The sequence below is a fragment of the Cavia porcellus genome, unplaced genomic scaffold, assembly GCF_034190915.1.
Source record: "Cavia porcellus strain 051 isolate PalLab524CR breed Dunkin Hartley unplaced genomic scaffold, mCavPor4.1 scaffold_38, whole genome shotgun sequence".
NCBI classification, from domain to species: Eukaryota; Metazoa; Chordata; class Mammalia; order Rodentia; family Caviidae; genus Cavia; species Cavia porcellus.
In genome coordinates, this window is record NW_026947521.1 from 4762616 (window position 1) to 4789698 (window position 27083).

General features: G+C 46.8%; 2 protein-coding genes across 3 annotated transcripts; both read right to left on the minus strand.

Moving 5' to 3' along the window:
* Positions 1-2989: 2989 nt before the first annotated feature.
* LOC100724348 (cytochrome c oxidase subunit 5A, mitochondrial) lies at positions 2990-11586 on the minus strand. Of its 2 annotated transcripts, XR_010045611.1 has the most exons (6): positions 11387-11586; positions 8369-8485; positions 6377-6498; positions 4406-4526; positions 3369-3427; positions 2990-3168 (listed from the first exon to the last, which is right to left on the minus strand). XR_010045611.1 is itself a non-coding variant. In XM_003463579.5 (5 exons), the coding sequence occupies exons 1-4, from the start codon at positions 11484-11486 to the stop codon at positions 4413-4415; spliced, it is 453 nt and encodes a 150-aa protein (XP_003463627.1). In that variant the 5' UTR covers positions 11487-11586; the 3' UTR covers positions 2990-3168; positions 4406-4412. The 2 variants fall into 2 exon arrangements, 1 of the variants encoding a protein (XP_003463627.1); XM_003463579.5 differs by lacking the exon at positions 3369-3427.
* Positions 11587-19601: 8015 nt separating this feature from the next.
* Rpp25 (ribonuclease P and MRP subunit p25) lies at positions 19602-21001 on the minus strand. The gene has a single exon (XM_003463615.5). It carries the CDS (start codon positions 20755-20757, stop codon positions 20191-20193), a length of 567 nt encoding a protein of 188 aa, XP_003463663.2. The 5' UTR covers positions 20758-21001; the 3' UTR covers positions 19602-20190.
* Between the last annotated feature and the right edge of the window lie 6082 nt (positions 21002-27083).

Genomic DNA, 27083 nt, shown 5'->3' on the forward strand with positions numbered 1-27083 from the left:
AAACAAAAAACTGGCAAACAAAAATTTCATAGTAATGCACAGGAAAAGAAAGACCTCATTTTATTAGGACAGAATCTTTAAGAGTCAGCTGTTCTGGGGCTGGGGATTTAGCTCAGTGGCCTAAGCATCTGCCTTGCAAGCAGGCGGTTGTGAGTTTGAACACCGGTAAGGAGGGGGGAGCAAAATAAGCTGCAGCAAGAGAAAAACTAGCCTGCTCAACAAAGCAGGATACAGGTGTCAACCAAAAATTAATGTAAGATTCTAGCTAAATTGTTTCCAACAGGATGTCTTTTTGTGGTTGTTTTAAAAGCTTGTAACTTTCCAGTTCAGGGCCATTTTAGAGAGACTCTGAAACAGGGGTCTATGAGTGGTCCTGAGCTCTGCTAATAAAGTTCCAAATTTATCATTTTGGCTGCTTGGATTTCTATATTGTTCACAAACCCACTTCAAAAATAAAATAAAAAAAATAGCTGAGAATGTAACTTGGAGCTTTCTGGAGTCAATCCTCAGTCAGTACTGAGAAACAAACAAAAGGTCTTGTGATTTAGAAGTTTGCTTGCAAAAAAAAAAAAAGTTTGCATTCAAGATTATTTCTATTTTATATTAAGAATTAGCAAACTTTTTCTGGAATCAGCTAAAGGCCAAATGGTAAGTATTTTTGATCTTGTGAATCATGAAGTCTCTGTCTCAACTACAAAATACCCATGGATAATGCATGACAGGCCAGCTGTGGGGCACACCCCGAGAGTCCCAGCAGTCTGGGAAGCTGAGGCAGGGGGACTGCAAGCCTGAGCCTAGCCTGGAAGAACCCGTCTCAAAATAAAAACATAGAAAAGGGTTGGGTGTGTAGCTCAGTATGAATCACCTGGGTCCCATCTGTGGGACTGCAAAGAAAATAAAGTAAAAGATAATACACGACTGTGCAGACGCACTTAGTGCCACTGAGCTGGACACTAGACAATGGTTAAAGCAGTATGTTTTATGTGTATTTTATCACAATTTTTTTAAAAGCCAAAAAGCAGCCATTGTTAGCATGTGATGGATACGTGCAGCTGGGTTCCAGTAAAACCTTGTTTGTAGACAAAATTTTGTAACTTTCACAGACTGTGGAATACTGATTTTTCAACCATTGTAAAAACATAAACACAAGGTATAGGCAACATTTAGTCCCTGGTCCTAGTTTGACTCCACCACCACCACCACCCCCCCCCCCCAGTTTGCAGTACTACAGGTTGAACCCCAGGCCTTCACTTGAGCCACTTCCCCCACCCTTTCTTATTATTCACTCTGGGACAGGGTCTCACTAAGTTGCTAAGTTTCCCAAGCTGAGCTAGAACTTGTGGTCTTCCTGCCTCAGCCTCCCCAGAGTGCTGGGATTAGAGGTATGCACCACCACACTGGGCTGCCTGCTTTTATCTTAAAGGAAATAATATAAACAAGTTAAACGGTATGGCTTTTAGTAGCATAAGGCTTAGTCATAAGTTATAACAATGTTTAAGCCACAACACTGAGCAAATGCGTTGCTGAATGTGATATAATTTATGTATATGTTTGGTACCAGGGATCCAACTCAGAATCTTGTGCTTGCAGGGGCAGGCACTGTGCTGCTGAGCCACATCCCTGGCCTGTGAAGCATATTTTTACCATTTTTGTTTTCTTCACTGTTTCAAGAACATATGGGTGAATGAGAGAGAGAGAGGAGAGAGGAGAGAGGAGAGAGAGAGAGGAGAGAGGGAGAGAGAGAGAGAGAGAGAGAGAGAGAGAGAGAGAAAGAAAGAAAGAAAGAGAAAGAAAGAAAGAAAGAAAGAAAGAAAGAAAGAAAGAAAAGAAAGAAAGAAAGAAAGAAAGAAAGAAAGAAAGAAAGAAAGAAAGAAAGAAAGAAAGAAAGAAAGAAAAAGAACGAACATGTGGGCTGGGGATATAGCTCAGCTCAGTGCCTGCTAGGCAAACACAAGGTCCCGAGTTCAATTCCCAGTTAAAAAAACAAAACAAAACATGGAATGTTATAACTGGAAAAAACAGGGATGGGATATAGCTCAGCAGTAAAGCACTTGTCTAGAGTGACCTTGAACTTACTATATAGGCCAGGCTGGCCTGTAACTCCCAGTAATCCTCCTGGCTCAGCCTCCCAAATGCTGGGGTTACAGGTGCATGCCACCATGCCCGGCTCATAGGAAAATGTTTTTAGAAGTAAAATGTCGGGGGCTGGGGATTTAGCTCAGCGGCATAAGCGCCTGCCTTGCAAGCAGGCAGTCGTGAGTTCGATCCCTGGTAAGGATAAAAACAAAACAAAACAAAAAAAGAAGTAAAATGTCAACACTGCCAGGCGCAGGGGGTGCAGAGCTGTAACCCTAGCACCCAGGAGGCTAAGGGTCACTTAGTGTTCAGCCTGCACTGCACAGTGAGATCCTCTTCAGAAACAAAAAACCAGAGTTGAAGTGAGGGAGGTTTCTACTGTGTAACACATCCGGGAGGGTTTTACCAGGAGGGTCTTACAACTCCACCCCAGTCAGGGTGTAACACTTGTTTCTCTCCTCTTTCCCAGGTGATGCCCTACCTCACATCTGTTCTTTAAGCACCATACCTCTAGGCATAAAACACCCTGGTGTCCAGGGTGAACACTGCACCTCCAGGGAAGAACAGGAGGGGAGGAGAGGGCACTAAGAAAAAGCAGCAGATATGACAAAGTTTCCCATCTACATCTTCAGGATTTTCCATCTATTCTTCCATCTTCTGCCTTTGAACTTTACCCCATGGTCAGACGCGGAGGCCAGAAGCTTTTTGACCCTTTTAAGAAGGAAATAATTTCCCAGAGACTCTCAGCCATCAGCTGGTTTGGCAGCAGGGCACTCACAGCTGCTGATAAAGCTGGCTTTCCTGGTGGGGGGCAAAGCAGTTTGCCTGGCAGTAGGAAGGTGTAATACCAAGCTAAGGCCTAGGCCACTTCTTTTTCTGCATCTCAGTGCAAAGAATGAAATAATACCTAATCTCGGTTCGAACTCATTTCCCATTTATTAAAGTCCAGGTTACCATCAATCACATGGCTTGGTACTCAATAAAGGAAAACTTGTTCAAATAAGGTAATATGTTATCATCAGCATTTCCAGGCGATTGTTTACAATTACAATCAAGTAGCACAGTCAAGAAATCCTTGAGGAGGAAGCCCGTCTGGAAGAAAAAATACAAAATATTAGCAAGGAAAAAATTAAGAAAAAATAGAAGCTTTATCTTTAGTATTCTTTTCTGGGCCATACATATTCTAAGCATGTGTTCTGGAACTGGCCTACACACCAGCTAAAGTGACTTACAAAAAAAAAGAAAGAAAGAAATCTTACCATGCCTAACACAGTGGTGTGGTGGGTACATACCTACAATCACTGTCCTCAGTTGACTGATGCAGGAGGATTGCTGGGAGTTAAAGGCTAGCCTGGAATTCACAGTGAGACCTTGTCTCACAAAACAAATAAAAAGAATTAACACTCCAGCTAGAGTACATCCTACATACCAAAGATCTTGTGGATTGCTGGGAGGAAAAATAAAGCCCAAGATTTAAGCAACCTGTTAAGAATTTCTTGTAAGAAAATAACTACCAACAAGAACTTCAAAAATGTAAGTAGGAAATTCTCTTTTCTGGATACTCTCCAAGTATGATACTCAGAAAAATCTGTAGTAGCACAACAATACCCTGGCCATGTTATAATAAGAAACTGCTGCTGGACATGGTGGCACCATGCCTGTAATTCCAGCACTTGGAAGGCTGAGGAAAGACGATTATTGCAAGTTTAAGACCAGCCAGGCCAGCTTGAATTACATAGTGAGACCCTGTCTCAAAAAGACCATATATAGTAATAATAATAATCCTGCCCAGCTTCAGGGAGTTTGTGCTTGGGAGGAGACAAAGATGAAAATTCCACTGAGGCAGATGTGGTGGTGCACACCTGTCATCCTGGCACTCAGGAGGCTGGGGCAGGAGGATTGCTGTGAGTACAAGACCAGCCTGGGCTACATGGTGAGTTCAGGACTAGCCTGAACTGCATAGCAAGACCCTGAGATTGTCTAATAAGAATGATACAGACAGAGACAGACAGACAGGGAGACAGAGGAGGGGAGGGGAGAAGAGACATTTTTGTCTTTTTGACACAGAGTTTCACTATACAGTTCAGGCTGACTTTGAACTCACTGGAGCCCAGGCTGGCCTCCTGCCTCAGCCTACTGAGAGCTGGGATCACAGGTGTGCACCATCACCACACTTCGCTCAATTATTACTAAACAATTTCAGTTCCTTCAATTTAGCATCACCACAGTACTCACTCCTCCTGCTCCCAACCATCCTCCCACAGGAAGGCCTCTCAGGAGCTGCCGCCCCCATCCCCAGGCTCTTTTGCCAGCTCAGCCCAACTGTCACCTGTGGGTTACACTTTATCAAGGCCCAGCTCCTCTGGAGTGGAGATTCCCAGTTCATTCAGAGTTGGTCTCAGTTCCTGGATGACATAGGGGTAGATTTCCTTATGAGGTCCTGCTTTGTCCTGTTGATAAAGAAAACATTCACAATAAATCCGAAAAGCTGTCTCTATTAAGAAAATGAGCTTGAAAACACTGACTCATAAATACTGAGGCTAACGGCCAGAAATCATACAGCTTCTGCTTTCACGCTAAGGCATTCATTCAATAAAATGAACAACTCACACAAGCACTGTTCAAGGTAGATTTTTAAGATGCTTTGAGAATAACAAAGACAATTAGACCACATCCAGAAAAGCACATTTTAAAGCCTCAAATTACTGGAAAAGGTGGTGATGACAGAATTTTATAAAGGTAATTAAATGTGCCCAGCAGGCAACAGGAAAAATTAAGTTAACACGGGAAGTTTTTTTAATTTGCCTCCAGTTTGAGCCACTAACTGAATTAACTACCAGTGATGAATGGACTGACAGCCTACAGAGCCTGTAATTATCTAACCTATTATAAAGTAACATTACTCTCCACCTGACAGACCTGGAACAGACCATGGCACATCTTCATGGAGAGCTGCATTCAAAAAGAGTGTACATAACCGGGGCCGAAGAGTTTTTCGGTTTTTGTTTGTTGTTTTTGAGATAGGGTCTCACTATATGGTGCTACTAAACAGTACTATGTTGGCCTTGAACTTGTGATTTTTCTGCCTCAACCTCCCATGTAGCTAGGACTACAAGTGTGTGCCATCATGCCTGGCACGTTTAATTTCATATCACAAACAGCAGAAAAGATCAATACCCAGCTGAGTGCAGTGAGACAGGCCTGCAATCTCATCACTTGGGAAGCTGAAGCAGGAGGATCAAGAGTTCAAGGCTAACCTAAACTACATAGCACACAAAATAATAGTGAAGCTTTTGTGTGCCCATCATTTTGGGAGTTGAGGAGTGGTATCAAGACTTGAATCCCAGGCCTTTATTGAGCTACATTTCCTGCCCATTTTTAAAATTTTGAGATAGTCTTGCTAAATTGCTCAGGATAGGCTTGAACTTGTGATCTTCCTGCCTCAGCCTCCCAGAATGCTTGAATTACAAGGGTATTCCACCACACCTGACTTCTTAACTCTAAGATAAATTCACAAATACAATTGCTAAATAAAAGGTATCAAAAAAAAAAGTATCACAGTTTTATTATTGTTGTTGGTTGTATGCACATGTAAGATACTGGGGATGACCCCAAGGGCCTTGCGCGTGCTATGCAAGCAATCTATGCTTGAGCTACTTGCCCAGGTCATTTTATTTTTTTGAGAAAATCTTGCAAAATTGCCCAAGCTGTCCTCAAAATGAAATCCTCCTGCCTTAGCTCCTCTAGGTGTCTGGGGTTACAAGAGTGTGCCAAATCATCCACCAGCTCTTATGTGTATTTAAGGCCTTGGAAAATTTCTAACCACGGTGTAACATTCCTTCTTCTTATCTTACTTAATAACTAATTTTAAGTATATTAAAAAATTCAAAAACAGAATATGGCAGGACATGGTGGTACATGCCTATATTTCCAACACTTGGAAGGCTGAGGCAGGAGGATCACCACTGAATTTGAGGCTAGCCTGGGCTACACAGTGAGTTCAAGGCCAGCCTGAATACATGGCAAGACCCTGTCTCAAAAAAACAGAAACCAAAGCAAACCAAAACAAAAAAACAGAATATGCTGCCAGGGATGGTGGCGCACACCTGAAAGCCTAACATTTGGGAGGCTGAGGCAGAAGGCTTACCATGAGTTTGCAGTCTGAGCTACATAAGCAAGTCCAAGGCCAGCCTGTACTACATAATGAGACCCTGCCTCTCTCTCCTCCAAAAAAGCACACTATGGTGAAACTACAGCCCAGCGACTTGTGGAATAATTTCATCACTGTTATCTTACTCACCTTAACCACCTCTAGGATCCTAACAGCACTAGCAAAATCATTTAACCGTCTGCATGCCCGCAAAGCAGCATCAATGATTTTGGGTTCGGGAACCAGATCATAGCCAACAAGTGTGTTCATCCCTGTCAAATTAAAAAGAGGGGACATGTCAGCATGGAATTATTCTCACTTAAAGAACAATGCAGTTGTCTAAGTTGTTTTCTTTTTGTCTTTTTGAGACAGGGTCTCGCTATGCGGTTCAGGCTGGCTTTGAGCTCACTATGTAGTCCAGGCTGGTCTCAAATTCACAATGATCCTCTTGCCTCAGCCTCCGAAGTGCTGGGATTACAGGCAGGCACCACCACATCCCGGTTGAAAATGTACCTTTTTTTTCCCTTTGGTACCAGGAATTGACTCACGACCTCACTTTTGGCCAGGCAGGCACTGTGCCGCTGAGCTATATCCTTGGCCCTAATGTCACCTTGTGTTCAGGCCTCCATTACCTATGAAATGAGAACCTGCCTTTACAGATCATAGATGGTCTGGTCACAGTGGCTCCTTTAGAATGAGTTTATAAGAAATTACAGAACACCATGCGAACTGCAGGGAAAAAGTGTTTTCTCAAATGCAAACATTATTTTCATAATAACTAGCGATCTCTCTTCAAAGACAATCATTTCCAAATCACATCTTTTAACTTTTTAAATACAGTGTTCATATTTGCCTGCTTCAAGACAGATTCTATCAGAAAATAACCTTAACCAACCTTAGGAAATGCCCAAGCAGAGTTAATGAAGCCTAAGCGAGAACACTAAGGAGCTATTACAGAGCAGCATTATTGGAAAGACTGTGAACACCCAACCAGAAAATGACCAGGCACAATTACTTCCACATCTGTGCAAAATGACTCTTCCTAAGGGGAAGAGTCCCTTAGTGGGGATGCAGAATGGCTGTCCTCTTCATTATCTCTACCACATTATTCAGCAGCAATTTGCAGCAAAATGGAGCCATTACATCCCAGCAGGGGAGTTTCAAGCACTCCTTTCTTGCTTTTGTTTAAAATATTTCAGCAAAGGACACAAGTGAATAAAATGCCAGTGCGTAGTCATAGAGACTGAATTGTTGGTCTAAGATAAATTAAGTACGTTATTATTTGTGACTAATTACCATTAGTGCTACTTATTCATGTCAAGTGCACACCTGCAAAATTTAGAAAAAAACAAATTCTGGCTTATATAGACCAGTACTCAAGGAAAAGCAATTTACACACAAGGATAAAAATAAAAACTCAGGGCTGGGGATACAGCTCAGCAGCACAGCACCTGCCTCGTGAGTGTGAGGTCCTGAGTTCAATTTCCAGTGAAACAAAAAAACATAAATATGTAAAAAATTAGATCATCAAATATTAAAATAATAACAACAATAATAATAATTTCAGACCATTCCATTCCTCAGAGGGGAAGAGAAGGAAGTGAGTGCTGTGCAGGTCACTTGAAGGTCCAGGACTATGAGTGACACCCAGCAAACTCTTTTTAGAGATGGCTGTCTTATTTTATTTATTTATTTTGTCTTTTTCCTTTTTATCGGTACCGGGGATCGAACTCCAACTGCCTGCTTGCAAGGCAGGCGCTTATGCCACTGAGCTAAATCTCCAGCCCCTAGAGATCGCTGTTTTAGAGACGGGTGATCTTGTTGCCCAGAGGACACTGGGTAATGTCTGCAGACATTTCTGGTTATCACAACTACAGGTCTGTGTGTGTTTGGGTGTGTGTGTATCTAGTGGGCAAAGGCCAAGAATGCTTATGAATACCCTGCAGTGCAAAGGACAGAACATGACAACACAGAACTGTGACACAAACTGTCAGCACTGTGGGCTTAAAAACCCTCCTTTCACAGGAAATGCCACAAAGCCACAAACCTTCCTAACTGCAAGCTGCACAAAAAGGTTTCACAATGTCTATTTTCAAAGTCTTTGCTTTCAAGGAGATAGTGGAAACAATAGGTATTAGTTACCTTTACGCAACTCCCAGGCATCTATGTCTGGCTTGTTGAAGTATGTCACCCAGCGAGCATCAAACTCCTCATCTGTCTCATGTGACCCATGGGAATAGCAGCGAGCTGACAGGACAGCTGCAATAGACAGACAGCAGTAACTTGATGTACAGAAAGCACTTCGCATATCTTGCCTAACGCATTTGGCTTTTCAGGTTTGTTTTTTCCAGTACAGTAAGTACTCAACTTAGGAGCATCCACTTTGAAACTTCATAGGTATACCCCGTAAGACTCTGTTGGCTTAAGAACAATTCCCACAGAATATATCTTCTCTGTAAACTGGTTACTTACAGTATTGGGATAGAACCCAAAGCCTTCACACTAAACTACATCCCCAACCCTTCTTTGATTGAGACAGGGTTTCCCTAATCTGCTCAGGTTGGGCTCAAACTTGTGATCTTCCTTTCTCATCTTCTTTCACTGCTAGGATTTCAGCCCAGTACCTCTATGCTAGGCCTGCATTAACGTTTAAATCAATATATATGTTGTGGTTAAAAAAAAAAAAAAAATTCAGCTGGGCATAGTGGCCTACACCTGTAATCCCAGCACTTGGGTGGCTGACGCAGGATTGTTGCAAGTTCAAGACCAACCTGGTCTACAAAGTGACCTCAAGACCAGCTTGAACTGCACAGTGAGACCCTGTCTCCAAAAAAAAAAAAGTCAAATGAAATTATAAATTATCAAAGATAAGCAAGTAGGAAAAAAGTATCATATAGCTAACTTTGTGCTTCACACCCTCCAATGTGTAACTCATTGGAAGGAAAGGAAAAACTGTATTTCCTCACATGCTTCCATACTGTGTGTGTTGGTAAGGCATAGTAGCACATGTCTGTCTATAGACCCAGCTACTTGGGAAGCTGAAGCAGAAGGGTCTGAGTCTTAGCAGTTCAAGGTCAGCCTTGGCAACACAGTAAGAATCTGTTTCCAAAGTCCACTGCATACTTAACCAAATTCATAAAGTATATTTATAGTTACTGACATGATCCAAAAATCTTGGCCAGGTGAGGTGGCACACACCTATAATCCCAACACTGGGGAAGCGGAGGCAGGAGAATTACCACAAACTGGTAATTTGCCAGCTTGAGCTACAGAGTGAGTTTAAGGCCAACCTACACTACATAGCGACACCTGCCTCAAAATAAAGTGATTTTTTAAAAAATCTTATACTCAGGGGCTGGGGATTTAGCTCAGCGGCATCAGCGCCTGCCTCGCAAGCAGGCAGTCGTAAGTTCAATAAAAAGGAAAAAGACCAAAAAAAAAAAAAAAAAAATCTTATACTCACCATTATTTTCCAAAATTGGGCTTGGGCTATAGCACAGTAGAAGAGCACATAGTTAGCATGCATGAGGTCTGAGGTCTCATCCCTAGCACCACAATCAATCAATCAGTGGTTCTTCTTAATGGCTCTTCCTTTCATAGAAATCATTATAAATACAAAACATTCTTTGACTCAAGTCTTTTTTTTTGTTTGTTTATCGACAGGGTCTCACTATGTAGCCCAGCCACTGAGACTTAAGGTTAAGTAACATGTCCAAGGACACAGACAAAAGTTACCAGACACAACTTGTGATCAACACTGCCTCCTTGTGGTAAATAATTAGGTATGTGTGAAAGACCTCAAAGCCTTTTTAATTTAATTTTACTCAGGAGAGTAAATAGAATACTTCGAAAATAAACCACCAAATAAAGAATCTTTACATTTTGCCTTTTGGGAAATACCACTGGCATTTCTTAAATTTGCTATAAAATGTAAGAAGAAAATGTTTTTTAAGATTTTTTTTTTCCTGGCAGTACTGAGGATTGAACCAGGGCCTCTGCACTCAACTACATCCCTATCCTTTTTTAAATTTTGCGACATGATCTCACAAGGTCACAAAATTACAGGCTGGACTCCAACTTGGGATCTTCCTTCCACAGTCTCAGAGTGCTGGGATTACAACTGTGTACCATTACATTCAGTTTGGGAATCTGGATCAAACCTGACAATTTATAACTAAGAAACAGAAAATAGTTCTGCCCCTAATAAAGAAATCAGGCGGCAAGATATGTGTGTGTCCTCTTCCATATAAGATAATCTCCATGGTCTCTAAAGTCCACCCCAGCCTTACGGTTTTTTCTATGACACAGTATGAAATATAAAGTCCAAATTAAATCAAGCCAAAGAAAAAACAAATTAAAAGAAGCCAAAAATGTTTTTCCGGTTTCGAAGTACCTTGTTAAAATTAATAGTCACGCAAACACCACTGCTCCTTTTTGAGTTTGTTACATCCACATCCACTAGGTTTCATAATGCCACATACATAACCACCATAGGCCAAACCAAGTGCAGTAATTATGATTCAAAGTACAGGGATAAGGGGAAGGAGAAATAAAAGACAAGAATTTCCAATACTTCGCCTCCAATCTGAATCCAAATGGGAGAAAAAAAAAAAAAAACCTGCGAAGCTTTTCCCCTTATTTGTAGAATTCAGGACTCCCGAGTGTGCGGCACACAATTTTCGCGACAGTAATGTGGTTACCACAACACTCGCCAGCATTAGGCCACCTTCAGACCGCAGAACACAGCCATACCAATGGCCATACAGTCGTGCCATTTTAAACGTGAAGCAATCAGGACGAGGTTCAACAACCCCTAATAGGATGCAGGCTATGAAAATGACAGCGCTAATGGGGACCGGCCCGGTCACTGTCCTGCGCCCCAGACGGAAGCTCAAGTGTCCTCGAGAAGCCGGAGGGGGGTAGCGGGCGCTCAATGTCACCTTCGCCAGAGCGCCACGATCAGGTGGCCAGGGATCGGCGCAGGGTTGCAGGCACAGTCCGAAGTACGAGGTGGTATTGCGCCTCCAGGACCCCAAGCCGCGGGCCGCCCTGACCCCGCCACCCGCTCGCCGGGCCCAGGCTAGGCCGCCGGCAGCCTGCCCTAGAGTGACGGTGGGGTCGGGTCATGGCAAGGACACGCGGTCGCCGGCAGAACCTTACCGGCGACGGGGCTGAGGGTCGCGGGGGACTGTAGGAAGCCGCGGGGCATAGCACGGGCAGTGGCTGCTACCGCGCAGCGGCGGAGAGCTGTACCCAGCATGACGGCGATGGCGGCGCGCGGGCCAAGGTTGCAGAGAAGCCGGTGTGAGCTCTCCAGCCGCTCCGAGAGCGCGGGGGCCGGACGCACGCAAGACGCAAGGGGCGTGCCTGGGGCGGAGCGCGCAACCACACCCATTGCAGCGCTCGCGCCTCCAGGGAATAGCACAACGGGCCGCCGGGGGACTACGGTGGCTCGATTGAGACAAATATGTCAACTCCGCGCCCGACCCAGCCTCTGGGTGAATGCCATAGAGACTAAGGTGAACGTGGATGGTAGGCAGGTGGAGTCTAGCAGTGAACGGTGTAGGGATTCGAGTCCGCCTCAGGGGAGATTCTCACCACAAAATGGGTAACATAGCAATAACAGCGACAAATTAGAAAGAGGAAGGAGGGATGGAAAAGGAGAAGTAAAAAGGAATTAAAATGTTCAGAATATGGTGGCCCATGCCTGTCATCCCAGCGCTCTGGAGGGTGAGGCAGAGAAATGCTGAGAGTTCGAGGCCACCCTGGGCTACGTAGGGAGATCCTATCTCCACCCCCCCCAAAGAATTAAAATATGTTATGCACATGTACCAACTCCTTACGTTTAATGTAATCACTATGTATGGCAAATATGTGCTAAGGAAAATAAAAAATTTTTAAACAAATTATACTATAAACAACTTCCCTTATCCCTGTCTTTTGACACTAAAATAAGAGAATCAATGGCAAATAACTATGTGCTGGGAACCTTACTAATAATTCTCAGAAATTGGCAAGCATTAAAAGATGAGTCGAACTATTTGCTTTTACACGAAGGAAACAGACTCAGAAATTAGATTGCTGCGGGGTGTGGTGGTGCAGGCCTGTAATCTCAGCACTATGGAGGGTTGAGGCAGGAGAATGGGAAATTTGAACCCCGTTTGGGCAATTTAGAAGCTTAGTCAGACTTTGTCTCAAGATAAAAAATAAAAAAGCTTAGAGATTTAGTTCAGTGTGAAGGTCCTGGGTTCAATCCCCAGTACAGAAAAGCAACCACAAAAACATGGATAGTGGGATAGGAATCCATTCTCCATTCTGGAACCATTGAGGAAAGAAAAGAGACATTTAGGTCCCTCATGCTGGGCCCAGGCCTCCCCTCTGGGCCTTAGCATCTACTCCCACCCTGTAGCTTTAGAGGGGTATGAACCCTGCTGGGAAAAAGATTTAAAGGGCAGGGGAATATAGTTCTGTGGCACAACCCCTGCCTGGCAAGTGCAAGGTTGTGAGTTCAATTTCCGATACCAAAAGATTTAAAAAGCAGTTGTTTTCAAGGTATTCCCTTTTTCTCACACCAAGCTGGCCAAAGGACACCAGGGCTTTGATCTCTCTGTAGTTCAATTAATGTCCATCAACTCTCCAAAACTGAAGGCTCTGGGTGAGGTCAGAGCAGTACAGAAAGGTCACTGGGGTGTAGTCACTTAAAATGGTGATTAAATGTTTCAAATTTAATATACAATTGTTGGGCATCATGATGCACGTGTATAATCCCAAGACTTGGGAGACTAAGGCAAGAGTTTGAGGCCAACCTGGGCTACATAGTGAGTTCAAGGATATCCTGAACTACACACCCTGTCTCAAAAATAAATAAATATAAAAAATATCGTTATAGCCAAGAACACTTGTAATTCCAGCCCTCAGGAGCCTGAGACATGCGTGAGGATTTTGAGTTTGAGGCCAGCCTAGAACAGGAAGCAAGTCCTTGTTTCAAAAAACAAGCTGACATGGTGGTACATGCTTGTAATGTCAAAACTCAGGAGACTGAGGCAGCTTGGGCTACATTGTGAAGGAATTTTTTCTTTTCTTTCTTTTGGCACAAAAAATCAAATTCAGGACTTTGTGCTTGCCAGGCAAGTGCTTATGCTGCTGAGCTATCCCCAGACCTACGCTGTAAATTCAAGGTCAGCCTGAACTATCTAGCAAGACCCTGTCACAATAAATCAATAAATAAATCCAAAACAAACTGTAATGTGCCACCACCTGCTACTATTCATTCTCCATCCCAACCATACCTTATAAACATTGTAAGATAAAGGTTCAATCCCTATCTTATTAGGCAAGCATAATGGTGCACATCTGGAATCCCAGTTCTCCAAGAGGCTGAAGCAGAAGAATTTTAAGTTCAAGCCCAGCCTGGGCAACTTAGCAAGACTCTGTCTCAAAATTTAAAAAAAGGGTAGGGGGCACTGATGATGTAGCTTGGTGTGAGGCTCTGGGTTCAATCCTTAAGGAAAAATTAATGTCTCTAGATATAGCTTTCTTCTTAGCTGAAGGTAGGCTTTGCCTCCTGCCTCAGCCTCCCAACTATTAGAACTACAGGTTTGTGCCACAATGGCCCATTTGATTCCAGAACTTTTATTTTCCTATAGTACTAGGATTGAACCCAAGGCTTTTGCACTGATCTGAATCCCCAGCCCTTCATTGATTTCTAATTTTGAAAAGGACCTCCCTAAATGTGTAAACTGCCCTGGCTGGGCTTGAACTTGTGATCCTCATGCCTCAGTCTCTCAGAGTCCTGGAGTTTTAGGCATGTGCCCATGTGTCACTAATTCCAAAACATTTTTATCACCATACAAAGAGGACTAGTTTAGGACTGGGGATTTAGCTCAGTGGCATAAGTGCCTTCCTGGCAAGTGTGAATCTTGAGTTTGATCCCTGGTATAAAACAACAACAACAACTAGTTCAATAGCAGTTTTTCCCTATTCTTCCCAACCACACCACCCAAGGCAATCGCTAATTTATTTTCTATCTCTAAAGATTTGCCTGGGGCTTGACATTTAAAGGGAATTTTTAAAAACTGGGCATGGTGGTAAATGCCCATAATCCCAGGACTCTGGAAGGGTAAGACAAGAGGATCAAACACTTGAACCTTGGGCTGGGAATGTAGTTCAGTAGTAGAGCGCTTGCCTAGTGTGCACAAGGCTCTGAGTTCAATCCCCAGAAACACCAAAATAAATAAATAAAATAAAATAAAATTGAGCCCTGCCTGTGCAATTAAAATGGGACACTGTCTCAAGTTTTTATTTTTTTTTTTAATTTTTTTTTTTTTTTTTGTCTTTTTCATTTTTATCGGTACCGGGGATTGAACTCATGACCGCCTGCTTGCAAGGCAGGTGCTTATGCCACTGAGCTAAATCCCCAGCCCCCTGTCTCAAGTTTTTAAAAAAAAAGGCCAGAGGTTTAGCTCAGGAGCACAAGCACTTTCTTGGCAAGTATGAGGTTGTGAGTTTGATCCCCGTTACAAAAAAAAAAAAAAAAAAGAAAGAAAGAAAAGAAAAAAAACCTAAAAGAGTTTTTGAGGGGCCGGGGATTTAGCTCAGCGGCATAAGCACCTGCCTTGCAAGTGTGTGGTCATGAGTTTGATCCCTGGTCCCGATAAAAAAGAAAAAGATAAAAAAAAAAGTTTTGAAAGTGCTGGAGAGGTAGATTGAAAGAAGGCACTGGGTTCAATCCTCAGTAGCACTAGAGAGAAAGAGAAAGAAAATAAATTATTGAATGTGGGTTTTTCATTTTGTTTGGTTTGATTTTGGTAGTTTGGTTTTTTGTTTGTTTGTCTGTTTTTGTCTTTTTGAGACAGGGTCTCACTATGCAGTTCAGGCTGGTCTGGAGCTCACTTTGTAGCCCAGGCTGGTCTCAAATTGCAAGGATCCTCCTGCCTCCTTCCGAGTGCTGGGATTACAGGAGTGTGTCACCATGGCCGGATGGTAGTTTTTTGTTTTTTTGTTTTTTTGGGGGGGGGTGGGGGTGGGGGTTGTTTTGTTTTGTTTGTGACAGGGTCTTGCTGTGCATATCAGGCTGGCTTCAAACTCACTATGGAGCCAGGCGTGGTGGCTCACGCTTAATCCCAGCACTGGGGGTGGGGGGTGGGGGGCTGAAGTAGGAGGATCATTGTGAGTTCAAGACCAGCCTGGGCTACAAAGTGAGCTCAAGGCCAGCCTGAACTGCATAGTGAGACCCTGTCTCAAAAAACAAAACAAAACAAAACTCACTATGTAGCCAAGGCTGGCCTTGAACTAAAAGCAATTCTTCTGCCTCAGCCTCCTAAGCATGGGGACCATAGGCTTATACCACCATGCCCTGCTGAAAAGTGTTCTCTTTTTATCATCTTTCTTTTCCTCCAGTTTCCAAGTTTTTCCATGCTGTTAGGGCTGTCATAACAAAGCATCAAGAGCTGGCTTAAATAACAGAATCTTTTTGCATTTCTAGAAACCAGAAATTTAACGTCATGTATTGGTAGGCTTGTTTTCTTTTCATTTGTTTTGTTTTGGCAATACTGGGGCACTAACCTAGCAGCACTGTACTACTGAGCCCTATCTTTAGCCCTTTTTCATTTTTTGAGAGACAGTCTCAATAAATTGCCCAAGCAGTGCTCAAATTTGTCATCATTTTGCCTCAGCCTCCCTCTGTGCTGGGATGACAGGGCTGCAGCACCACACCCCAGTGCTGCACTTGTTTCTAAAGCCTCTCCTCAGCTTGTAAATGAAGTCTTTGAAGTCTTTGCTCTGTCCTGAATTCTTTGCTCTCTGTACACACATCTGTGTCCAGTGCCATCTTTTTACAAGGACACCCTTCATGTCAGAGGGAGCACACACATACTACTACATTTTACCTTCATTATCCATTTATTTTTTGTACTTTTTTTTAGAGATAGGCTCTCACTATGTAGCTCAAGTTGAACTTGAACTATGTAGCCTAGACTGGCCTCAAACTCATTGATCCTCCTGCCTCAGCCTCCCAAGAGCTGGGATTACAAGCATGTGCCACACCTGGCTTCTCATCTTCAGTTACCTGTAAGTGTTCCAGCATCTCAGTGAAATGTAGGACACTAGAACAGGACCATAGCAAGGACTGCCCAGCTTATATAGTTGGGGTTGTGTGTCTCGCCCAAGTCTCCCGCAAACCAGGCAGGGGACATACCCTACAGATTCATGGGTGACAGATGGCAGCCTCTCTACCCCTGCAGAAGCCCTCTTTATTGTCAGTCCTTAGCCAGTACATCCTCTGGGACACCAGAAAATCAGGCCAGGCACACAAGTTAAACTCAAGGAGAAAACCCTTTCTTCCTGGCTACAGTGGCCTGAAGTCCTGCCCCATCTGGGCAGCTCTCAACTCTGCCTGTGGTCTTGGCTCTCACCTCTGCAGCCTTCGCCTTGCAAGGCTGGAATACCTTCCAATCCACTTGCACCACCCATCAGACCTTGAAGGACCTGAGCACCCCCTGGCCCCATGCTCCTCCCTTCCCTGCGATGCTCCAGTCCTGCCTGCCTGTCTATACTATGTGTCTAATGCCATCCTTCAGGGGTGTAGGGGGTGCTGACCCTACAGGCAGCAGCACCTCTGGGGTCCTCCTGAAGTTCCTATTTAGTGATAGGAGGCCAGCGCTTCTCATGGAGGAGAGGAAGCTCCATTAGTGGCCAGGACTAGAACCCTTTCTTTTTTTCTTTTTCTTTTTCTCTTTCTTTCTTTCTTTCTCTCTTTCTCTTTTTCTTTCTTTCTTTCTTTCTTTCTTTCGTTTTCTTGCCAGCTACATCCCTAGTGCTTGCTTGCTTCCTTTTTTTACAAAAATTTTCGGACAGGATCTAGTTAAACTGCTAAATTGCCCAAGCTAGGTCTGAACCACTACTTTTGCTGAGACATGTTGGGGAACCAAGCTGTATAAAGGTTAGGTCACTGACCACAGTGTTATTTTTGAAGACAAAATAATACCACAGCTGGGAACATTTGGCTCTCTTGCCAATTTGAGAGCTATAAACTGCCAACCTTAGAGATCAGTTCTCTTACCTGGCAAAATGTACCCCTGGAAAAGCCTTTGGTCTAACTTCTTAAGGTCCTGCTTGGTTTCCCAACTTTACCACAGCTTTTTCCTTCACTTTTCCTCACATCCCTTTCCCCCAACCTGTTTGAAATCCAATAAATAGTGGCAACCCAGAGAAGTCTTTGTCTTAGCTCCAAGAGCGTTCCACTCTTCCTGGACTTCCCAAAACCATATTACTTGTTTCTTTCATTTAAATCTTTTCATTCACCCATTTTAGGACATCAGGAGCCCAGTGAAGCTCCCAAAAGAGACCTTCTGGAGATAGAATGAACAAGGATAGTGAAAGCTCATTTGCTGAATGATGACGGTCCTGTGGAAGTCCCCACTCAACAAAGCAGGCATTGTGTATTTCCAACTACATTTACATTTTGTGACCTAACGGATTTGTAGGTGTAAGCTTCCACCGTCACAAGGCAGGGTGGAGACAGACACTGGCAATGTGGGATGCCCCTGGATAGAGACTGCTGCTGCAAAGGTGCAGTCTTGCTGGGAGCTTCCTGTTCTACCCAATCTGCCCTGACCCCTTGTGGGAGTGCGGTGTCTGATGTGCTCCCTCACTTTACGCCTGGCCTTTTTAAGCTCCCACCTTAGATTTAGCCTTTGAGATTTCCCGGGGCAGAAACACCTGTCACCGCTCTCCAGAGCCTGCTCCTGGGAGAAGGGGCTGGGTGCTCTCAGGTGCAGAACCAGTGCATCCAGCAAAAGCCTGAGATGTTCATGGTTCAGGACCTGCCTTCAGGGTCAGAGTAAATTAACACTTTGAAGCTGGGGATAAAACACCTTATCTCTTCTTCAGGCCAAGATGATTTTCCAGAGTGGAAGAGGACTTACCTTTTCTTTCAAGCGACAGAGCTGCTGTGGCTGTCTTCCTCGATGTCAGCAGGTTCTGCTTGAACATCCTGGGAACTCAGCATCCTGGCAGATTTGCCCCACCTAATCTCCCTCACTTCCAGTGTGCAAGGGCTCTTGTCTTCCTTAGATGCTGAGCCCAGGGAACTTTAACTATTAGGATAGTTTAATTCTTTGCTTGCTTCCCAGCCACCCTTGAGGGTCAGACAGTTCACCTAAACCCCTTGGCCCCCCACAAGGACACATCAGGAACAGGAGAGCAGACAGATGTAGTGGTACACACACCTGTAATCCTAGCACTTGGAAGACTGAGGCAGGAAGACTTCTGCAAGGTAGAGGCCAACCTGAGCTACAGCTTGAGTTCAAGGCCAGCCTGGAATACATACTTAGAGATCTTGTGTCAAAAAAAAAAAGGTGAAAAAGGGCTGGGGGTGCAACTCAGTTGTAGTGTACTTGCTTAATATGTGTGAGGCCCTGAGTTAAAGCCTCCACATGGCAAAAAGCAACCAAAATCCCCAAACAAAAAGTACCCCACAAATCAGGGCAGGAGCCAGAGCTTGAGTGACAGGGCTCCCTGGTCTGAAACAGGCAGAGCTAGCAAGATGGGGCCTCTCCAGTCTCTCCTCCTCCAGTGCAAAAACCTTTGTCCTGTCCCTTAAGAAGGGTTTATTTCAGGGTTCTGCCTGCAAAGTGACTTACAAATCCTTCCCTCCCACTGGACAGGTCTAAGCAGACTCTGGGCTATGCCACCCGCACCAGAGCTCCTGCAGCATGCCCCCTCTTCCTCCCAAAGCTGCAGAGGAGTTGAGCAGAGAGGCAGACAGGGCTGTTATCTCTCCAGACAGCTGTGCTGGGCTGGAGTGGCTTATCAGGAAGCCTGCAGTGATTCACAGCTCAGTCCTCACTTCTCTGCTGAATAGTAATTTCCACCTTGGATCTACACTCAGTCTCTCCTCCCCCTCTCCCAAGGGTGTGCTGTCCTTTTGCAGAGAGAGAGGGCAATGAAGGGAAGTCTCCCGTGGGAGGCAGATTTCAAGCCAGCCTTCTGGGCAAGGTTCAGTCTGTTGGGAGGAGGCTGCAGGTTCAGGGACCCCAGCCTTTGCCATCCTTTTCAGTGACCCCCAGGAGAGCTCTTCCACACTCTCCTTCCTTTCTGTCTTAAAAAAGCAACATGCAGCTCCCTGTCCCTTTGTGGGGATGCACAGGACAACATAGGCCCCCTTCTAGACACAAGCTCCCAAGTCCAGAGCCAGCCACGGAGAGCAGGGGACAGAGAAGCCAGGGACTGAACAGCACACTCCTCCTATCTCGGGGCTGGCTGGTTCCTGAAGACCTAAAGGCGGGGGTGGGGGTGGTAGCCTCCCAAGATGATCTGGGAGCCACGGGCACAGGGGCCAGCACTGTCACCACAGAAGGAGGTTAGGAAAAAAATCTGGGGACAGCCATTTTCCCGTTTGCTTTATTGGAAGCAAGATTCCAGCTTGTGGGGCTCAGGTAGGGAAAGTTGCATTCTGGATCTCTATCTCTCCCTCCGGGACAACCTGGGGAAGGGGATGTACTAACAGGATGAAAGTAAAACGGGAACTGGTCCTAGGGAAGGGGGCAGAACACAGACAAGTTCCATATCTGATTCCTCTATCCTCACACAGTCAATTTCTCAGCGCGGGAGTGATTCCAAGAGGTCTTCTGAGCTGCAGAGTCCAGGTCTCTTCCACGAAACTGGATGTCTTCAAGCCACAGGGTCCCAAACAAGGCTCTGAGTGCCCTGCTAGCGTCCTCTCCCTAGAGAAGGTCCCAGGATAATTCAGTAAAGCCAAAGGTGGACCAAACCTCCCCGGGCTGGTTAGCATCCTCTCCTGTCATTCCTGGGTCCCCTCACTAGTCGCCTTGGGATTCATGCTGCCAGTCTGAGGTGCTGTGTCCAGGATGTGGGCGCTTTTGAGGACTGAGGCGTGGAAACTGGAGGTGAGTCCGAAGGTGGAGGCCCTAAATAGATCCAGCGGCCCAGGTGGCTCAAGGAGCTCAGGCCGTGTGGTTCTCATCTCCAGCCTCTGGCTCAGGCTGCGACCTCTTCGGGGCACCTTCTTCAGCCACAGTGTCCCCGAGACCCCTCTTGGCCGTCGGCGTGGTGGGCGGAGATGGCGAACCAGGGTGCGGGCCCGGGGGCTGGTAGCCAGGCTGGCGAGGATCCAGCGCGTCCTTGGACAGCAGGATGGCGAGGCCAGGCACGTTCTTGAGTACACTGAGGCTGGCGGGTGGGTGGTCGGGCCCCGAGGGCAGGCTCTGCCACACCTCGCGCACGCTCCGGTAGCGCAGCCGCGTGACCTGGTGCAGCCCCGCCAGGCGGCGCTTCAGGATCTCAGCGCACGTGACGGTCTTGGTGGCGGCCCGGCCGCAGCCGCTGAAGACGATGGCGCGCGTGGTCGGCTGCGCCATACTGGCGGTGGCGAAGGCCAGCAGGTTGCGGATCTTGCTGCCCTCTTTGACTCGCATGTGTACGGCGCCGGGCGCCAGGTCGGCGAAGGGACCCGCGCCCGCGCCGCCCCCCTCGGGCCCCTCCTCGGAGCGCACCTTACGGAAGTTCTCCATGCGCTCTGCTCGCCATCGGGCCGCTCAGCCCCAAGGCTGCATGGCTTGGCGTGGACGCGGCGGCGGGCTGCGACCCTCGGCGTTCACGTCCCTCTCCAGCCACGTCCCTCACCAGCCTCCCGTACTCTGCTCCGCGCCCTCCACGCTCTGCGCTCTCAGTGCCCTGAGCTGCGCGCTTTTGGCCAAAGCCCAGCCCGCTAGCCGGGAGGCCCCGCCTTTCGCAAGCCCCGGCTCTTACCCAGGCCTGGAGGTCCGTCTGTCCCCGCCCCCACTGGGCCGGTCTTTCATAGGCCCCGCCTCTTTCCCAGGACCAGTTTGTTTCCCAGGCTCTTTCCCAAACCCCATCTCTTCCCCAGGTTTTGGTCCCGCCCCTTGTCTGGGGCTGGTCCGGCCCAAGCCCCGCCTCCTGCGTCCCTCCTGCCCTCCAGATCCAGCGGCTTCTTCAGTGCGTCCCAGAGCGAGCAGCTTGGACCCACGCCACCCTCCCCAGCGGTGCTCCTAAAGCACAACCTAAAGCTTCTGCGGTACCCTCGCAGCTTCTAGCAAAGTCCCCCGCGCTCCGCTCCAGGGAAGGGTGCCCCCATCCCGGGGAAACTTCTACGAGGTCCGCAGGCCCCGCGCCCCGCCTTCGAGGACCCAGCCAGAGAGCAGCCGGCGACAAAGAGCCGTTTACAGCAGAGGGGCCGCGGCCCTCGGACAACCCTGGCGCGCGGTTCTCGCCACGCTTGGGGAGCTCCCAGGTGCACACACGCTCGGGGCTCAACGCGTCTGGGGCTGCGCCGTTAACGCGGACAGGGAGAGCAAGGAGACTTTTCATCCAGGGACGCTGAGCCCCTGCGCTGTGCCTGGAGTCCACTTCATGGCCCTTTCTTCCTACTGAGCAAGGCCTCCAGCTCTTTTTATTTAGACAGGGGCTCGCGACGTCTATGCATTCCCCCGACCAGACTAGAACTTGCGATCCTCCTGCCTCAGCCTCCCTGTGTCCTGACCCTCTACTCCTAAAGTCACCTGGCTTGGGGGTGTGACGGTCTCGCGCCAGCCCCAGAGAACGGCCCCCTCCTGCAGGGGTACTCGGGGTTGGTCGTTTTCCAAGGAGGAGACTCGAGAGCGCGTTGGAGAGTAGGAAGCAGAGCCTGTGTGCTGTCCCCACCCGGTCTCCGCGTGTTCTAGGACCCGGAGCCCCCGGTGCTCGACCTACACCTGGCCTCGCGCCGGTCTTGCGGGCTGCACGCGGGACCTTGGCCTGGGGAGGACACGGGGTTCGCGGCGCGCGCCGGGAGCACGGAACTGAGCTACGTGAGATCGAGCGGTGCGGGACTACAGGACCGCGGGTTCGCATCTGCCGGCGCAGAAGCCTCTGGGTCTAGACGCTGCTTTGGTTCGGGTGGGTGGGGAGGAAGCGAGCTCCTTGTCCGTGGGACCAAGCAAGCCTGGCTCGGCCGTGAGGCGGAACAGTCGGGGACTTGGCATCGGGAGGATCAGGTCTGGCAGCCTCGGGCTCTGGCGGGCTGAAGAGGGGGTGCGCGCCTCTGTCCCAAAGACCGGGTTTCCCTGCACCTGCAGCCTGCGCGGAGAAAATGCGGAGAGGCCTCCCCTGCTTCTCTTTCTCCCGCTCCCACTGCGACAATTAAAATGCAAATGCGCTGCGGTCCGCCGAGTTGCAGGTGACAGCGCGCTGTACTGCTGTGCCCCTGCTTGGCCCCGGGCGACGGTGAGGACTGAGCTGTGCGGGGGAGGGGGGTGCAAGGCCGGGAAGGTGGGAAGGTGTTGGGGAGGCTGAAGGAATGGGAACTACGAATACGCGGGAGGAGGCGAGGGGAAGCACTGGAAGTTCATTGCACGCCACGGTTGGGACATTGTGTTAAAACCGCCAGGTGCACTGGTAGAGTGGATCACACCTGTGAACCACCAGCACTTTAGGAGGCTGAGGCAGGAGCTTCACAAGTTCAAAGCTAGCCTGGGCAATTTAACTTTTTTTTTTTTTAAAGCAGGGTCTCCGGATGCAGTTCAGGCTGACCTTGAACTCACTATGTAGCCCAGGCTGGCTTCAAACTAGCTGCAGTCCTCCTGTCTCAGTCTCCCAAATGCTGAAATTACAAGTGTGGGCCATCAAGGCTGGTTAGATATAAATATATATTTTTAAAAATAACCTGAGGGCTGGGGATTTAGCTCAGCGGCATAAGCGCCTGTCTTGCAAGTGCATGGTTTCAAGTTCGATCCCTGGTACCAATTAAAAAAAAAACCTGTAAGCGAACAGCACACTGTTGTCTGTGACATCTGCAGCCACATCCGGTTTCTGTTGCCTTCTTTGGGAAAGGGCCACTCGACACAAGCTGAATGCAAAATCAAGTGTAGTACAGCATCTTGAAACAGCCTGCACACAGGAGGTACTGGCGCTGAAGCCTGTGCATTACCAGCTGACTCTGCCTCTGTGGGACCTGGGCCTGACACTGCAGCCCGTGCCTGTCACCTGTGAACAGATAGACCTCTTCACAGGGTGACTGTGAGAATTATCAGTTTGAGATTTCTGGCTGTGGTCAGTGTGTGTGTGTGTGTGTGTGTGTGTGTGTGTACCCAGCATTCTTAGCACTGAGCTACATCCCACCCTATTTTTCATGTTATTTGTTATTAAAGTAAATATAAAAAATTGTCAAAGGGAGATGAGGGGGAAGAAGATCAGTGGCAGGGATGCAGGACAGTCTTGGAGTGAGGCAGCAGTTTCCCACTGTCAGGGCCACTGAAGATGAAATTCTTGGTGACCTCAGAGGAGACCTCACCCAGGCAGGAGGCACGGCCCTCCAAGGTCATCTCTCACTCCAGCAGCAGTGGCTGAGGCTCTCTTGTCTGTCTTGGGCTGGGCTTGGAAATCGGGTCGGGAGTCCAGGGAACAGAGTCATCAAACACCCACCCAGCTGGGCTCCATCCCCAGTATGATGTGGTGGATCCTGACAGTGGGGCAGATGTGGAAACTGAGACTCAGAGAAGTCAAGAAATTTGCAAATACTGCACAGCTTAAAAGCAGCAAGGACAGGTGTAAGAACCCAGGTACACAGTATGAAGGGAAGTACATTTTCATTTCTTTGTGTTTTATTTTGTGATACTTGAGATTGAATCTAAGAGTATTGAGTTATGTTCCCACCTCTTTTTACTTTTAAACTTTTTTTTTTTTTTGAGACAGGGTCTCCCTATGTGGTTCAGAGTGGCCTTGGGCTCACACTGTAGCCCAGGCTGGTTTCAAACTTGCCACAATCCACCTGCCTTGGCCTCCGAAATGCTGGGATTACAGGAGTGCACCATCACACCTGGCATTCTTTTAAACATTTAAACTTTAATTAATTGTTATTACTTTTTATGATGCTAGAGGTTGAACCCAGAGCCTTCAAGCAGCTATATCCACAGCCCTTCTGAATTTCTTTTTCAAATCTTGAGACAGAGTTTCTCTGAGTTTCTAAGTTGCACAAGGAGGCTTCAAATTTGCAATCCTCAAGCCGTGTGTGGTGGCTCATGCCTATAATCCCAGCATTCAGGAGGCTGAGGCAGGAGGATCGTTGCAAGTTCAAGATCAGCCCGGGCTACAAAGTGAGCTCAAGCCCAGCCTGAACTGCATAGTGTGAGACCCTGTCTCAAAACAAAAAACAAAAACAAAAAATTTGCAATCCTCTTCTGTTTTGACCTCCTGAGCATCGGGAATTGCAGGTATTTACCATTATAACTGGCTTAGTTTTATTTTATTAAAAAAAATTGTATAGCACTGGAGATCAAACCCAGGACTTTCTCATTGAGCTATATCCTCAGCACACACACACACACACCCCTTTTAAGTTTTTATTTTGAGACAAGGTCTCATTGAGTTGCTAAGTAGCCAAGGCTGGGCTCAAACTTAGGTCTTTCTGTCTCAGCCTCCTGAACATTGGGATTATAAGTATGATTGACCACATTCAGCTTTAGTGTCACTTATTTGTTTATTTATTTATGGTTTTTTGTTTGTTTGTTTGTTTGTTGACATCGTCTGGCTATGTAATTCAGGCTGGGCTTGAACTCACAATGGAGCCCAGCTGGCCTAGAACTCTAGATGATCTTCCTCTCCGGAGTGCTGAGATTACAGGTGTATACCACAACACCCAGCTTTCCCATGATTTCTAAGGGCTAGAAACCCAGGAGTAGTTTATTTATTTATTTATTTATTTATTTATTTTTTGTCTTTTTCCTTTTTATCGGTACCGGGGATCGAACTCACGACTGCCTGCTTGCAAGGCAGGCGCTTATGCCGCTGAGCTAAATCCCCAGCCCCCCCAGGAGTAGTTTAAAGTGGTGCACCCAGCTCAGGGCCTGTCCTGGGACAGGAGGGTCGGCTCCCAAGCCTGTGCATGGCAGTGTTGCTTGTTTAGAGGCCAAAGTCCTCCAGGCCTGCTGTCCACACAACCTCCTGAGAGCCAGAGGTAGAGGTGCCAGGGAGGAAGCCACAGCATCGTGGAGGCCCAGAGTCCTCTAAAGTCTCACACCGTCATTTCCACATCATTTGCACTTCATTTTTTGGAAGGGAGCCCAGCCCTGTCTACAGGGAGGGGAATTGACATCCACTGCTTGAAAGAGGAGCAGCAAAGAATTGTGGGTATTTCAAAGGCAGCAGGGAGCAGGAGTCAAACTATAGAAACAGATTTTTACAAAGAACACTGACCTTGAATCAGGGCAACTGAGTTTGTTTCCAGGTACACAGCAACTGCTAATAAAAGTTTGCTAAATGACTGTGTGAGTGACACCTTACCTTAAGTGGTTTGCAGGATGGAGAACTGGTTGCTTCTGTAGGCTGCCCTGAGGGTTGAGTGGGCTCCTGGGTGTCAAGGCACTTTGTCAGCTGCAGGTGATCATGGCCTTGGAGAGGGTGAGGCTTCAGTTGAGCAGGGTCCTTGCAGATCAGGGTTCACTTCTGCCAAGTGAGCCCCAGGTCCCTTTTAGCACATGTAGAGGTCACTGAAGATCACTGGACCAACTTACTCTGTTACATGGGAAGACCTTTCTTGTTCAACTCACTGGTATGTTTGAAGTCTTTGTGTTTTGTTTTGCCTTAGTGTTTTGAGGTGGAGGTCTCCTTATGCAGTTCAGGCTGGCCTTAAACTCACTATATACACAGGTTGGTCAGGCACTTGTGGCCATCCTCCTACCTCAGCTTCCCAAGTGCTGCGATTACAGGCGGGTGCCTTCATACCTGGCTTTTATGGCATTTTCTGTACACAAAGCAAAGCGGAATCCATCCTCGATACATTAAGGATCAGCAGGACATGTAGTTAACCAAGTCCTCCATCCATGGTCCCATTTTGGGCCCCAGCCTCTCCGAGGACCCAATCTGCACATCCCTGAACCTGCATGTGCCTGTTCCTCTCGTTACTGTGATTACATAATTCAGTGAGGCCAGAACTCAGCCATGGAGATGAGCGGGAAAGGAAATAATTATTTCTATGACAACTCAATTGTGCTGTGGAAACAGCCGAAAAAGGCAGATGCTAAAAAATGGCTGCTTGCAAAGAGACCAAAGCTATAGATGGCTCCTAAAGGACCCTGGAGTGATCAGGTTTCTAGAGGCAGGAAGAAGACTGCGGGTGTTGGGGAAGGGGAGGGGAAGAGCTTTTGTTTGTGTATTTGTTTGTAGGAACACAGAATCTCACTCTGTATCCCAGGCTGGCCTCAAGCTCTCATCCACCCTCCTGGCTCAGCCTCCCAGGACTTGGGATCACAGGTGTGTACACACACACACACACACCGCTCTGAGCCATTGTTTAATAGCACAGATGTTCACATTTTCTTTTGTTTATTTTACTGGTTATTTATTTATTTAGAATTGAATTTTTGGAATGACTGAGCTATATCTTTAGTTTGTAGAGGTCATTTTGAGTTTTTTTTTTTTTTTTTCTTTTTCTCTTTTTTTGGTGCCAGGGATTGAACTCACGACCATGCACTTGTAAGGCAGGCGCTTATGCCGCTGAGCTAAATCCCCAGCCCCTATAGAGGTCATTTTGTTTTGTTTTTTAAAACAGGATCTTGCTTGAACTCACTATGGAATCCAAGCTGTCATCAAATTTACAGTGATCCTCCTGCCTCAACCTTCTGGGTGTGGGGATTACAGGCTGCACCACCATGCTCAGCCAGGTTTTCAGTTTTAAGGATGAAAATGTTCTGGAAATTTCTTGAGTGACAATATGAATATGCATAATGCTACTAAGCTGTAAAATTAGAAATGGTTAATAAGGTACATTTCTTTTTTTTTTTAATTTTTGTCTTTTTGAGACAAGGTCTGAGTGTGCGGTTCAGGCTGGCCATGCGCTCACTTT

Coding starts and splice junctions, on each gene's coding strand:
- LOC100724348 (XM_003463579.5), bottom strand. CDS start 11,486: ATGCTGGGTACAGCTCTCCGCCGCTGCGCGGTAGCAGCCACTGCCCGT. Junction 8,486..11,386: donor GACCCTCAGCCCCGTCGCCG/GTAAGGTTCTGC, acceptor TGTCTATTGCAG/CTGTCCTGTCAGCTCGCTGC. Junction 4,527..6,376: donor GGATCCTAGAGGTGGTTAAG/GTGAGTAAGATA, acceptor CTTTATCAACAG/GACAAAGCAGGACCTCATAA.
- Rpp25 (XM_003463615.5), bottom strand. CDS start 20,757: ATGGAGAACTTCCGTAAGGTGCGCTCCGAGGAGGGGCCCGAGGGGGGC.